General features: G+C 44.4%; 1 protein-coding gene across 9 annotated transcripts in view; it reads right to left on the bottom strand.

The window, feature by feature from the left end:
* Positions 1-14,488, bottom strand: part of LOC134366963 (uncharacterized) — a 311,090-nt gene that overhangs the window by 210,150 nt on the left and 86,452 nt on the right. For 7 of the 9 annotated variants that reach the window (XM_063083556.1, XM_063083555.1, XM_063083560.1 and 4 more), the window contains one exon: positions 11,906-12,163. In XM_063083556.1, the coding sequence (XP_062939626.1) occupies positions 11,906-12,109 (204 nt within the window). In that variant the 5' untranslated portion in view covers positions 12,110-12,163. Of the gene's footprint in view, positions 1-1,250; positions 11,675-11,905; positions 12,164-14,488 lie in introns of those variants that run through there. The other 2 variants (XR_010022376.1, XR_010022377.1) reach the window with 2 other exon arrangements.

The following is a 14,488-nucleotide window of genomic DNA, read 5'->3' as shown; positions in this document are numbered from 1 at the left end:
TACTGACTTTTTAGATGCTAGGTCAGTCCACTGTACACAAATTTCTGCCAAAATGGTGGAGGAGTCCAACATTAATAAAGGAAAAGTATTTCACGGGACCTAACTTATAGCTCAGTGGGGCCACAGCCCTGTAGTTTTAGGCATAGCTTAACTTTTTCGGATTGCACGCAGAAATGCTAAGCTTGGGAAAAACAGAATACTCTCCCCGGACTAAAGTCTCTGTTGTAGATAAAAAAAATTGTAACACAGTAAAAATGTTGGCTTTAAGGGCAGTCGTCCTTGGTGCAGCTAAATCTAATGATGGGACACTATGTGAGCTAAAGGCTTCAAGTTTAATGGGTGGGGGATGTTTCACATCTTGCCTCCAGCTGTTTCTTTGACTTTCTTAAGGAACTAAGTGCTGCCATGATGATTATCTTACTGTTGTTTTTGTAACCATCTGTGTTCCTTTTCTGTAACTTTCTTGTCTGGACAATAAAAACTGAGAGAAAACCTGATTTGGGGTTATTTTCCTAGGAATCCTTCTCTCTTGAAGGAATTCTTCCTGGGATTAACCCTTTCAGGCCTCTCATTGCTCTGGAGAAATGGACTTTGAGTAATCCTTTGTGCTCCATCACCCGGTGAGTGGTGACAAAAATAATTACTGTTGTAGAATAGTACTACATGCCAAAATATCCTCATCCCAATCCCATAACTTTTTGGCATATGTGAAATGTGAAAGTATGTTCTGATATAGTTTGAATGTTTATCCCCTCTCTAAAGCTGATGTTGGAACTTAATCCCCAATATGGTATTTGAAAGGTGGGGCTTTTAAGAGGACCATGCCCTCACAAATGGATAAATTAATAAATTAATGGTTTAATGGGTTATCAGGGAGTAGATTTGGGACTTTATAAGGAGAAGAAAGAATGTTGAAATGCCCTTGCTCAGCCATCTCACTATGTGATACCCTGCATTGCCATAGGACTCCATAGAAATCCCACCAAGAAGAAGGCCCTCATTAGGTGTGCCCCCTGAACCTTGGACTTTCCAGCCTCCAACACTGTAAGAAATAAATTCTGTTTCTTTGTAAATTACCCAGTTTTAGGTATTCTGTTATAAGCAGCAACAGAAAATGGGCAACACACGTTCTAAGAAAAGTCTTATGCACCACAGATAATCACAGATTACTCTACCACCTTCTTTTCATGCCTCCATATAGGGAATTCAAGAGATTTCAGGGCTGATCAAGGAAAAAGATAAGACCACAATAAGGCAGCATACACAAGCTTTATTTGGCCAATGCTTTGACAGGTTTGCATGTGGGGGAAGTCCCTCACAGCCCTAGACTGTCCAGAGGCTTCCGGGCAAGTGAGATACATATGGAGTAGTATTTCACTGATCTGATAGGCCATTACTTTCCCAGGGCTGGAAAAGTACACGAGCAAATGTTTGACTGTGGTGATAGTCTAGCATGTGCGGTAGGACTTAAACACAGCGGAAGTGATGCTCGGAATACCCAGTCAGTGACTTCCTACAGGCACCTTCACTGCAATCAACCAGGAGACTACACAGCAGAGCACTACTGGAAAGGTCATCAAGTGCTTGAGAAGAAAGGCATTGCCAAGGGCTTAAGAAAACTGGCACGCACTCAGGCTATGAGGAAAATGTAAAGCATCACTACATTAAAATGGTACACTATTTTCAGAACTGGTGAGGTACATTACCTCCAGTGGGTTGTGGTGACTGTCTCAGCAAAGCTGAAAGATTTTACCAAAGGGCAAGTGACTATGGCAATAACAATTCCAATGCACTGTAGTGGCAGCTACTTCACTGCCATCAAGTGAGGTGGCAAAAAGGCAGAGTGACAGTGGAAGGCATCACTCATATTGAGCAGAAAATTTCAGCAACATTGTCTTGGCAATCCTTTGGATTTCAGAGAAATACATGAGTCTTCATTACACTGCACTGATACACTGCCTATCCTGCCCAGGTCTGTACACAAACTGTACACAAACTCAGCACCGATTTTAACACTATTCGGTAGGTACAATAGGACGTAAACATAGAAAGTGATGTTTATAAAAATCAATGTAATGGATTGTAAACTGACATTGAAATTATCATCAAGCCAACCTGCATGCAGCAGGGGATTTAATAGGATAGATTTCAAACATCTGAACAGAAAGCATTCAGATCCGTTGGTAGGGCCGGACTGTGGCTCACTCGGGAGAGTGCGTTGCTGATAACACCAAGGCCATGGGTTCGGATCCCATATAGGGATGGCCAGTTAGCTCACTGGGTGAGCATGGTGCTGACAGATCCGTTGGTAAAACAGTTTTTCTGACCTGTGAGAAACAACAGAAATGGTACTACAAAGATATGATTTACTGTCCAGTCTTCCCAGTGCTGGTGAAGTAAATTCAGTCGGGTGTAACAAGTCAGATGTCACACATCTGAACAGAAGGGTGTTGGATACATGGATGTATCATTTTTTAGATGAAATGTGAGAAAAAAAAACACAAATAGCACCACGCTGACTCGATAGATTGCCCTTTTTCCCATAGCTGAAAAAGTACATGTCTAGCAGGTGCTGAAAAAGGTGAACACAGGCAAATAATGGTTGGTAAAAACCGTCCAATGGAGTATAAAACAGGCACATTCATTGCCATTTAGTTGGGCTGTATCCAGCAGGGCATTATGGAAGAAGTCATCAAGCATTTTGATCAAAAGGGACACTGATTCATATCCATGACATAGCTTTAACTCTGCGAGGAACGCTTGAAGCAGCAGTATGATAATCTACTGGATCAGCCATTTTCTCTACTACTGCTGGAGTAAATTGACATATGGTTGGCTGTGGTCATTGTCCAACAGTTGCTGAAGAATATGCAAAAAGGTAAATTGACGCTTTACAAGACTAATTCACAGACTTCCTATAACCAATGAAAAAAAATGATCTCAGAAATACTTGTCGTCTTTGTCCAACAGGTATGTAATGAGGTAAACAGGTGAAAAGTGATATTTTGAACAGAAATTCAGTGGATTGTAAGACAGTTACCAACGCTTCTTTCAAGTTTGTGAGCTTGGTAGAGTAACTCAGGAAAGAGAATGCAAGGTAAGTTCAGAGGACGAGACTGAGACTTGCTTCCATGAAATTCAAAAAGAAATAGGGCACCTCTAAAGCAGAAATACTGATCACAAAGATGAACCATTTTTCTACATGAGATAAAATACAAGAAAAAAAAAAAAAAACAACATCATTTCTGGTGATTATCCAACAAAGCCTGTAGAAAATGACCAACAGAGGGAGGGATGCTTGCAGACACTAATTCAGTAGACTCTCAGCAGTGCAATGTCATCCAGCAATACAGCAGGCAATGGGGATAGGAGCAAGAGGTCATGAAAAAACTAAACATGAAGAGAACGAGCCTCATGAGCAAAATACACCTTACCCACTAGTGAAACACATGAAATAAAACAAATGCATTGAAAAGAGAAAACCAGATACTTCAAAACCAGAAATCCATTGTAAAAAGTGATATGAGGTGCAACAGCCCTTCAGAAAATCAAGGCCGGGAATGCAGGGAGTGATTTTTGGGAAGAACCAGTACACTGCATTCTACCACATGCTCCACACATTCCTCCACAGGACAGCACCCAACTAACCTCCCCCTCATATCTTACACCACACGCCCAGCAATGACAAGCAAACAGTCCGTGCTGGGGTAAACGAAAGACAAGGCGCTTGGCACTGAAACCAATCACACCCTGCAGTCAAAGATAGGCACATAAGGGCCAGCTAGGCTGTGTCACCCGAAGGAGGCTGAATTCACAGCCCAAAGTACTCACTCCAAAAATGCAACACCTAAAAAAGGGACTGGAAGAGGAGACAATAAAGGAAAATAACTTGGATAACTTGATGTCTGAAATGCCAATTCTGGGCCCACGCTTCTCACCAATCAGGGAGATACGGGCTCGGCCCCCTTCTGTACCGTAAAAGAACATCACACAGCAAAGCAAGAACATGACCCGAGTTGGGAACACAGGACAAGTAATTCTCAGGGAGACACACAAAAAGGCTTTGGTTCAGACACCCGCAATTCTAATACAGTGGAGGGAAACCCCGGGATTGGAACACAAGTGCAAGTGAAGCAATTAGAAGGGAAGACAAGCAAGCCCCGCCAGCACTATGGATTATATTTCTCCCCCTGCCATGAGAAAACAAGGTGTCAAGGAAGGATGCATGCATTCATCTCACGGAAAAGACAATCTTGACTACCGTGCCAAGAGGTGTGACACTGGGGATGAGACCTATGGATGAAATATCTGCGAAGGATTGTACTAAAGGGAATTTCATTTCCTTGGAGGATAATGTCACACAATGGGAACATACGTGACCATTCCCGAAGCAGTACAGAACAGAAGATAGTCAGACTCTGGGGTGAACGTCATTGAGACAGGCATGGGAGCCAGGGGAACAGGCCAGAGTGCACAGGAATGGCCAGCTTCCCTCACGGGAGCTGACAGAAAAGCGAACCCTGCCCGCAATGGACACGCCCCGCAGAAACAGGAAGCAGTCAAAGTGGGGGAACTGGCTCTGGGGTAAAACTGACTTTGCCTTCAAGGGAGGGCGAATCCTCTTCTCTCATAGGGAATAGGGAATATCTTGGCAGATGTGCTTTCCCAGCAGGGTGCACATGCTATGAGCACCCCGCTATGAGCCTTTGAGAGGAGTGAAATAGGACCTGTCGTGGAGGACACAACCAGGGTGAATACGAACCTACCATTCTAAGAATAATCACCATAGGGACAGCCGGTGGGGACAGAAGCGAGAGTCTATCCACTTGCTGAAGGACAAGAGGAGGAAGAGCAACTGCATGACATTTCTTCCATTACTGGCAACACCCTTCAGCAGCAGAAATTCTTGGAAATGTGCCAACACCTGTCTTCATACAGGACATTGACTAACCAGCTCCTTAGGGGACAACAGCACCTGAGAGACTGAAGGCCGTGAATGCAGAGAGTCATGTTCGGGAAATCCAGTACAAAGCATTCTACCTTCTCGACCATCACATTTAACCCTAGGGGACCTCCACATGGTTCTCCTTTCATATCCCACAGCACATTCTGGATGATTTCTAAAACTGGGTCCTTCGAGGAGCATTTACTCTGTGAATCATTCTGCACTGAAGGGATACCCTCTGTATTCATGATTGGAACTGTCTTTGTGGACAGGCCTGGCTCATGCAGTGACCGCTCCGTTTCTAGCACCAAAAACTTGGTGCACTGCGGCTGCAGCATGCACACTGGTAATCTAAAATAACATCTCTGACACCGAGCCCCAACATGCTGATACAGGCTACTCTACTGCTCTCATGTCCAGTGTCTACAAACAGGCACTTGAAAACCTGCCACCATACTCCTGGACGAGAGGACCCAGGAATTCTGGCTGGATAGAAGCTCGATTTCGGACCCTACACACAGCATCAGAGAGCAGTGCCAGCACCAGACTTAAGTTGGAAACACAGGACAGGTAATTCTCAGGAAGACCCACACAACGGATTCGCTTGAGACACCCTCATTTCTAATATAGATGTGGCAAACCCCGGGATTGGAATACGAGAGAAAACGAAGCACTTTGAGGAGAAGGCAAGCAAGGCCCGCCACCACTATGGATTACAGTTCTCCCACTTCTGAGAGAAAAGCCAGTTGTCAAGGAGCACGCATGTACTCATCTCACGGAGAAGACAGGCTTGACTACCCTGCCAAGACGTGTGACAGTGGGGATGAGACCCATGGATGAAATATCTGTGAAGGATTGTACTAAAAGTAATTTCATTTCCTTGGAGAAAAACTTCACACAATAGGAAGATGCGTGGGCGTTCCTGAAGCAGTACAGAACAGAAGACAGTCAGACTCCAGGGGAGAATGTCTTTGAGACAGGCATCAGAGGCAGGGGAACAGGTCAGAGTTCACAGGAATGGCCAGCTTTCCTCGCGGGAGCTGACGGAAATGAGATCAGTGGCCTCATTGGACAGGTCCAGCAGAAACAAGCAGTCAAAAAGGGTAACTGGCTCTGGGGTAACACTTCCTTTGCCTTCATAGGACCGTGAATCCTTCTTGGTACATAGGTACTAGGGAATATCTTACCAGATGTGCTTACCACCATGATGCACATGCTACCAGTTGCCCGCTAATGCCCTTGAGAGGACTGACACAGGACCTGTCACAGAGGGGGAGACAACCAGGGGGAATCCCAACCCACCATTCTAAGAATCACCAGTATAGGGACAGCCTGTCGCGACAGAAGCGTGAGGCTATCCACTCACTGAAGGACAACAGGACGAAGACTAGGGGCATGACTTTTCTTCCATTACTGACAACACCCTTCAGCAACAGAAATACTTGGAAATGTGCCACCCCTTGTCTTCATACAGGACATCGACTGTAACCAGCTCCATAAGGGACAAGAGCCCCTGAGAAACTGAAGGCCGTGATTGCAGAGAGTCATGTTCCGCAAATCCAGTACAAAGCATTCTACCTTCTTCACCATCATGTTCACCTCCACGGCATATATACGCGGTTCTCCTTTAATACCTCACAGCACCTTCTGGCACATTTTTACAACTTGGACCTTGGAGGAGCGTTTACTCTGTGAACCATTGTGCTGTGAAGCAACACCCTGTGTATTCATGAATGGACCCGTCTATGTGGACAGGCCTGGCTCATGCACTGGAAGCTCGCTCAGTCCATGACACCCAAAACTTTTTGTACTATGGCTGCAGGGTGCATGCTTTTGATAACTAATAAATTCTCTGATACGGAGCCCTGACAAAACGTCACACAATGGGAACATAGATGGGCGTTCCCGAAGCAGTACAGAACAGAAGATAGTCAGACTCCAGGGGAGAACGTCTTTCAGACTGGCCTCGGAGCCAGGGGAACAGGTCAGGGTTCACGGGAATGGCCAGCTTTAATCACAGGAGCTGACAGAAATGCAATCACTGCCCGCAATGGACACGTCCGCAGAAACAAGAAGCAGTCAAAGCGGGGGAACCGGCTCTGTGATAAAAGTGCCTTTGCCTTCAAGGGACGGCGAATCCTCTTCTCACATAGGGAATAGGGAATATCTTTCCAGACGTGCTTTCCCAGCAGGGTGCACATGCTATAAGTACCCAGCCATGAGCCTTGAGAGGAGTGAAATAGGACCTGTCGTGGAGAAGGAGACAACAAGGGGGAGTCCAAAGCCAGCATTCAAAGATTACTGTCCCCACTGGCTGTCCCTATGGTATTGATTCTGAGAATTCTGGGTTTAAGCAGGTGGGGACAGAAGCGAGAGGCTATCCACTCACTGAAGGACAAGAGGAGGGAGAGCAAGTGCATGACGTTTATTCCATTATAGGCAACACCTTTCAGCAACAGAAATACTTGGAAAAGTGCCACCTCCTGTCTACATACAGGACATGAACTGTAACCCGTGTTTAAGGGTACAAGAGCACCTGAGAAACTGAAGGCCATGAATGATGGGAGTCAAATTCCCCAAATCCAGTACAAAACTTTCTACCTTCTTCACCATCACGTTCACCCCCAGGGCACCTTCACACAGTTCTCCTTTCATAACCCACAGCACCTTCTCGAACATTTCTAAAACTTGGTCCTTGGAGGAGCGTTGACTATGTGAATCATTCTGCTGTGAAGCAACACCCTGTGTATTCATGAATGGACCCATCTTTGGGGACAGGGCTGGCTCATGCACGGGAAGCTCAGTCCAAGACACCCAAAACTTTTTGTACTATGGCTGCAGGGTGCATGGTGTCGATAATTAATAAATTCTCTGACACCGAGCCCTGACATGCTGATTCGAACAACTCCACCGCCCTCACGTCCTCAGTCTCCCAACAGGCACTTGATTACCTGTCATCACACTGATGCACGAGAGGACCCAAGACTTCTGGCTGGATAGAAGCTCGCTTTCGGACCCTACACACAGCATCAGAGAGCAGTGCAAGCACCAGACTTAAGTTGGAAACACAGGACAGGTAATTCTCAGGAAGACCCACACATCGGATTTGGTTGAGACACCCTCATTTCTAATATAGATGTGGCAAAACCCGGGACTGGAATACGAGTGAAAACGAAGCACTTTGAGGAGAAGGCAAGCAAAGCCCGCCACCACTATGGATTACATTTCTCCCACTTCTGAGAGAAAAGCCAGTTGTCAAGGAGCACGCATGTACTCATCTCAGGGAGAAGACAGGCTTGAGTACTCTGCCAAGCGGTGTGACAGCGGGGATGAGAACTATGGATGAAATATCTGCGAAGGATTGTACTAAAGGGAATTTCATTTCCTTGGAGGATAATGTCACACAATGGGAACATACGTGAGCATTCCCGAAGCAGTACAGAGCAGGAGATAGCCAGCCTCCGGGGGAGAATGTCTTTGAGACAGGCATCAGAGGCAGGGGAACAGGCCAGAGTTCACAGGAATGGCCAGCTTTCCTCGCGGGAGCTGACGGAAATGAGATCAGTGGCCTCAATGGACAGGTCCAGCAGAAACAAGCAGTCAAAAAGGGTAACTGGCTCTGGGGTAACACTTCCTTTTCCTTTCTTAGGACCTTGAATCCTTCTTGGTACATAGGTACTAGGGAATATCTTACCAGGTGTGCTTACCACCATGGTGCACATGCTACCAGTTCCCTGCTAATGCCCTTGAGAGGACTGACACAGGACCTGTCACAGAGGGGGAGACAACCAGGGGGAATCCAAACACACCATTCTAAGAATCACCAGTATAGGGACAGCCGGTGGCGATAGAAGCGTGAGGCTATCCACTCACTGAAGGACAACAGGATGAAGACTAGGGGCATGACTTTTCTTCCATTACTGACAACACCCTTCAGCAACAGAAATACTTGGAAATGTGCCACCACTTGTCTTCATATAGGACATCGACTGTAACCAGCTCCTTAGAGGACAAAATCACCTGAGAAACTGATGGCCGTGAATGCGGGGTCATGTTCCGGAAATCCAGTACAAAGCATTCTACCTTTTCCACCATCTCGTTCACCCCAGCTGCACCTCCACATGATTCTCCTTTCATATCCCACAGAACATTTGGGAAGATATCTGTAACTTCATCTTCAGAGGGGCATTTACTCTGTGAATCATTCTGCCCTCATCAATAACCTGTGTGTTCATGACTGGCCCTGTCTTTGTTGACAGACCTGTCTCTTGTGGGTGAAGCTCTGCTTGCAGCACCCAATACTTGTTGTACAATTGCTGCAATGAACCTGCTTGCTATTTAAAATAACCTTTTGCAATCTGGTACCTGACATAATACGACCAGTATCTCCATTGCCCTCTGTCCTTTTGGAGCGGGAAATCATGGTCCCAAGAGGGAGGGATTCAGTCCCATCGCTCAGACCTTCATCCACCAATGCCAGGAACCAAGGAACCCCTGAACCACCAGTACTGTGCAGTGGTGATAAAGGTGGTCTGGCCTGTTCTTAGGAGTAGGTACACCAATAGGGAAAAGTTCTACTGGGATGGCACTCCTGGGATCATTAGGCACGCTTGCTGGCCACCATCAAAGCGGCATGATGCAAAGGGAACACACAAGAGGCTTCAGGATGTTGTGTGAGGAGGTGACAATTAGCCTCATGGGCAACCATTTACATCTGGCCATCACAGCATGGAACCTTCATTTCCCTGGGATCTCCTGGAAATAAACAGGTCGCTGTGTGTTTAAAGCCCACATGCCATGAGGAAGGATGATGTGTAGAAGCTCTGACCGGGGTGCACACATGACCAGTTATTAACCTGAGCACTGCTCCAAGGGAAAGATGGTCTTTTCTTGCCTGTGCACTAGATAGACTTGTGGTAGAATACTTCTAATAGTGCCTGCATGGCCCTGTCAATAAACAATGAGAAAGTATAGATCTTAGAAATCAGTGGCTGACATAGGAAACCTGGAGCATCCCCGTCATCAAGTGTTGTGGTATGCACTAGACGTAGGTTCGTATAGCACTGCACTTTTTGGCAAATGCAACAACCCCCTTTGATTGTAGATGACAAGGATGTCATTCTCTGTGAGATTCATGTAATGAATGTTCAACAGAGCCTATAATTTTCCTCATGCTGCTGGTTTAATGAAAATTTAAAATGTAGAAATGAAGAGTTTTAAGAGGAATTTAATCATCTCCTTGGATAACGAAAGTCTTTCAGTAATGTGAATATTCACTGAATCCCCCATACCTTTAACTGCTAAACAGGGCTTTCTTATGCGGCCCTGTAGTGTGCTGAATAAATGCTGCAATCTTAGGTACTTTTCCACGTTATTTTTAACCAATGTACCTGCATCACTCCTGTGGGGAGTCACCATGCTATGGCAGCATGCATGGTAGTTTCTAAATCAGTAGCGATAGAGGTCAATCTGTCTCTCTCATGGGCATATAATTTTTAGGCCCTAATTCAATCTCTATAGCAGATATAACGAGACCAACTGTTTTACTTAAGGAGGGGAGGGAAAAAAAACAAAACAAAACTCAGTACCAATGTTCACCTAGTTCAGCAGAAATTGAAGGTAGCCAACATATGGCAAGTGGTTCTAGTGAAATTATTGCCTGGTATACATAATATGGCACCGTTTATTTTCTCACACAGAAAATATTGTGCTGGGTAAGTGTTCAAAGCCTGCATCATATGCTGCATATATAACCGTAAGTGGCCCCGAGGAAAGTGAACACAGAACAAGTCATTCATATGGAAACCAATCCAATAGACTGACCTTTTAAGTGGCATCCAGCAAAGGGGCAGGGCATGGGATGACAGAGGACAGCTCACCAAGCACCATGAGAAGAAAAGTTGGAGTTTCCTGAGCATAATTTTCACTCAGGCACTGGGGAAACCCCTGAAGCAGCAGTTCGTTGACACTAGACCACACTAGACCAACAATAAATTCTGATGTACACAGTAGTTGTAGTGAGTTACATGTGATGTAACATCCACTAGAAACTGAACGTCATGAACATAGGGACTGATTCCGAGGAAAACAAATCCACTGCTTTCTATACCACACTCTGTATTAGTCTCATCTATTGGACTTCCACCTGGTCCACTTTTTATGTCTTAAAGGACATACTAGAAAATGACTCCAAACAACCCTGAATAGGATAAATACTGGGCAAGTCATTCTGGAGTGGAACAATATCCGCTTATGTAAGACCAACACATCACGGTAATCAAGGCTGTGTCATCCAGGGGGAGCTGTGTTCAGAGCCAACAACAATTGCTGGCCCTGTTAGGGTTCAATAAAAAAACAGGGAATCTGGGAAACCAATGACTGACATGCTAGTCTTGACAACTTCATTGTCAACAAGTCACGTGGCCTCCACTGGCTTCATGTTCACATCCGACATCACCACTCGACAATGGCAACAATTGGCTGAGTGGATAAATGCGAGGGAGCTAGTTTTCTGTTCGAATCATGCAATGGATTTGAGCCAGGCTTTATAATTTCCATCATGCTGTCAACATGAAGTGAACATTTAAAATGAGTTGATATGAAGCACTTAGGAAGGGAATCACCTCTGTTACTATGACGTCCTTCCAGTAACGTGAGGAATCACTGAAGTACGAGCACTGTGAACGTTAGGCTGCTAGACCAGTTCATTTTGTCTCACCTAAATTCCTTCTGGGAAAAAAAAAAAAAAAGCAACTCAACCTACGGAACACATTGGTATTAACAGATGTTCTCTGCTTAAATATTTGGCCCTACATTTCTCCTGTTTCCCATTTCTACCCACTTTACACACCAGGGACATTGTGAGGACCAAATTAAATAGTCATTTTGAAGTTACTTTAGAGTGATAAAGCAGGTTCTTGAACCTCATCTCTGCCGGACAATTACAAGGAGCAGCAATACCGTGAAATGACAGATCAGCCATTCTCCGCGGGTTTGGTGAAGTACGCGGGTCCACGGCGAGTTGTAGCTGTCGCTTAGCAGGCCGTGAAGGATTTGGAGACAGTGTGAATGAATCTTGGGAAGAACAATCCGACGCAGTGTATACCTGGCACCATCACTGTCACCAAGCTGAGAGGCACGAAGCAGGCATACAGGAGAGTTCATCGCGTGTTTTGAGCAGAAGGGATTCAGACTCACACCCACGAAGTTCCTTATGACCTATGAGGAAAACTGGAATCAGCATTACAATGACTCTAGAGACTGCCCGTCCTTCTTAGGTCTGATGAAGCACATGAACGCCGGCCAGCTGTGGCCACTGCTCAGCAGGTGCTGAGGGCGGTGAATGCAAAGGGGTTGTGAAGATTCCTAGTACGGGTTGAATCTCCCTTTGTGTTCACCACCTATGAAAGGAAGAGTAAAATGGTTCAGAAAATAATAGAAATAATTACAATATAATATGGTTATTGCTTCCATTGAAGAAGTGTGGAAGTTGGTGTAAAAGCACAGAGAATGAGAAAAATATTGTCCCTTCATGTTTCTCAAACTTAGGCTGCACCACAATGACTTCAGGCTCTTGTTAAAACATAAACCTCAAGAGTTTCTGATTCAGTAATTTTGTTGTGTGGCTTGAGAATTTACATTTCTATCATTTTCCCAGGTACTTATGCTGCCTGTTTGGGGTCACAATGTGAGAATCACTGACTTACACTAATGGGGGACACTTGTAATGAGGTCAAAGTCGAGCTGGGTCTTCCAGAGCATATAGAGTCCCCACGGATGATTTTAGCAGAAGGATATTAGAGACAACAAACAGGCATCCTTTTAAGCCACGAAACAATAGCTATGGGGAGTACGGATCAGGAAAGACCTCAGAGATACCGGGTTTCACAATTGAAGATGGAATATATGTTTACAAGTGAGACAAAGAGTAAGAATATTCCAAACAGAAGAAAAATATAACATATGCAGAACAGGAGAAGGGGAAGGAAGCTTGTTCCATTCAAATAATTTCTAATACTGAGATCATTCGTGAGGTCAGCAGAGGTGATGAGGACATGAATGAGAGATGTTCATAAAGTCAAAACCTGAGGTCGCAGTAGTGCGGGTGTAGAAGAAGAAATAAAGGTGCAAAACAAGGGAATCCTGAGGAATTAATGACCAGTTAGATGAGAGTGAATGAAAAAGCGAAGTACAGAAAGGAGTCTGATTATTCGTGGACTTTTCAACACGATAGTTTGTAAATGTTAGGTCTTGCTAGAGAAAACGTGAGGAAAACTATTCTGTGAGTATGTGTGTGTGTGGCAGTGCTGGGCAGGGGAGTTTGGTGGGTAGGGGCTGTTATGTGGAGAGGTTTGAAATGTATCAAAGAGGTAGCTAGATGATGAAGAATTCTCAGGCACAGATTTATGACGTGAGAAAAAAAAGAAAGAAGCCCACTACATTGTACATTGGGATAGTTGTGCTCTGGTGGCATTTACTCATCCTTAAATGACCACCTGAGAAGCTATTTTGCACTTTTGTTGGCCACAGGGAGATAAATGGACAGTGTGAGCCTGGGATCTGCTAGGGATCAAGTAAATGGTTAGTTCTTTGTATTTTGGGGATCGTCTGTTGATTTTGTGACTGACAGGGCATTTTTAGAGACTAAGGAGAAAAAGCAATGGAGAAGAAATGGGTGAAGATAGAAAAGGTCGGAGAAAGACTGCCTTCGAAGAACCTGTCCTAATTCCTAACATAAGTATGTTTTCAGCATACGTGTAAGTGATATATTTCTCTCTCTCACATACATGCATGTATAAAACAGAATGACGCTGGTTTGGGTGTAAAAAATAATCTATTATGTAGCCACAATGAGTAGCTTTACCACTAACAAAGCATTCCTTATTGAAGTGTTTATCACTTTGGCTTCCAGGGGACTGTCAGATTTGGCCTTAGTGAACACTTATATCAACATTTAGGCAATTAATAATCATAGAATTAAATTGTAATTTTATCCGAAAATGTGCATAGATTAGATTAGTTTTAGCATTGTATACTGAACTTAAGGAATTTTAATATAGGCATTTTATACTGGAAAAGAAAATATTATCAAATAATACTACTATATGAAATATTACAGAATTATAACTTTGAAAACAGTGAGAGTTTTTATTTTATATAATTTTAAATCTCAAATTATTTAACGAGGTTTTTGTTTTCTCATTATTTCTAAAGAACATGTGCTATTGACTTTCTTCCTGCACTCTAATGGATCAGGCCGCATCTCTCTGCAGGTGCCCTCACTCGACCTTGGTGCCGCTGTCGTGTGTCAAGAACCTACCGTAGATTCACGGGCCTCCTGACCACTGAGCTTGTTCTCTGTGCTCCCAAAGGATCCTCTGTGCCCTTTTCTCACTACTTGATATCATTTCCTACTCTGTGAACACTGTTTGTTTGCTTCTCCATCTCTCTCACTAAATGGTGAACCCAAGAGAAAAAGTTATGCCTTATTTTTCCTTATAAAACAATATCTGGCAAAGAGTAGATGTTCCATAAATGAGATGG

Source organism: Cynocephalus volans, chromosome X (genome assembly GCF_027409185.1).
Source record: "Cynocephalus volans isolate mCynVol1 chromosome X, mCynVol1.pri, whole genome shotgun sequence".
In the NCBI taxonomy this organism is placed as follows: Eukaryota; Metazoa; Chordata; class Mammalia; order Dermoptera; family Cynocephalidae; genus Cynocephalus; species Cynocephalus volans.
Note: the sequence above shows the minus strand (reverse complement) of the source record. Positions and strands in the feature narration are given on the sequence as shown.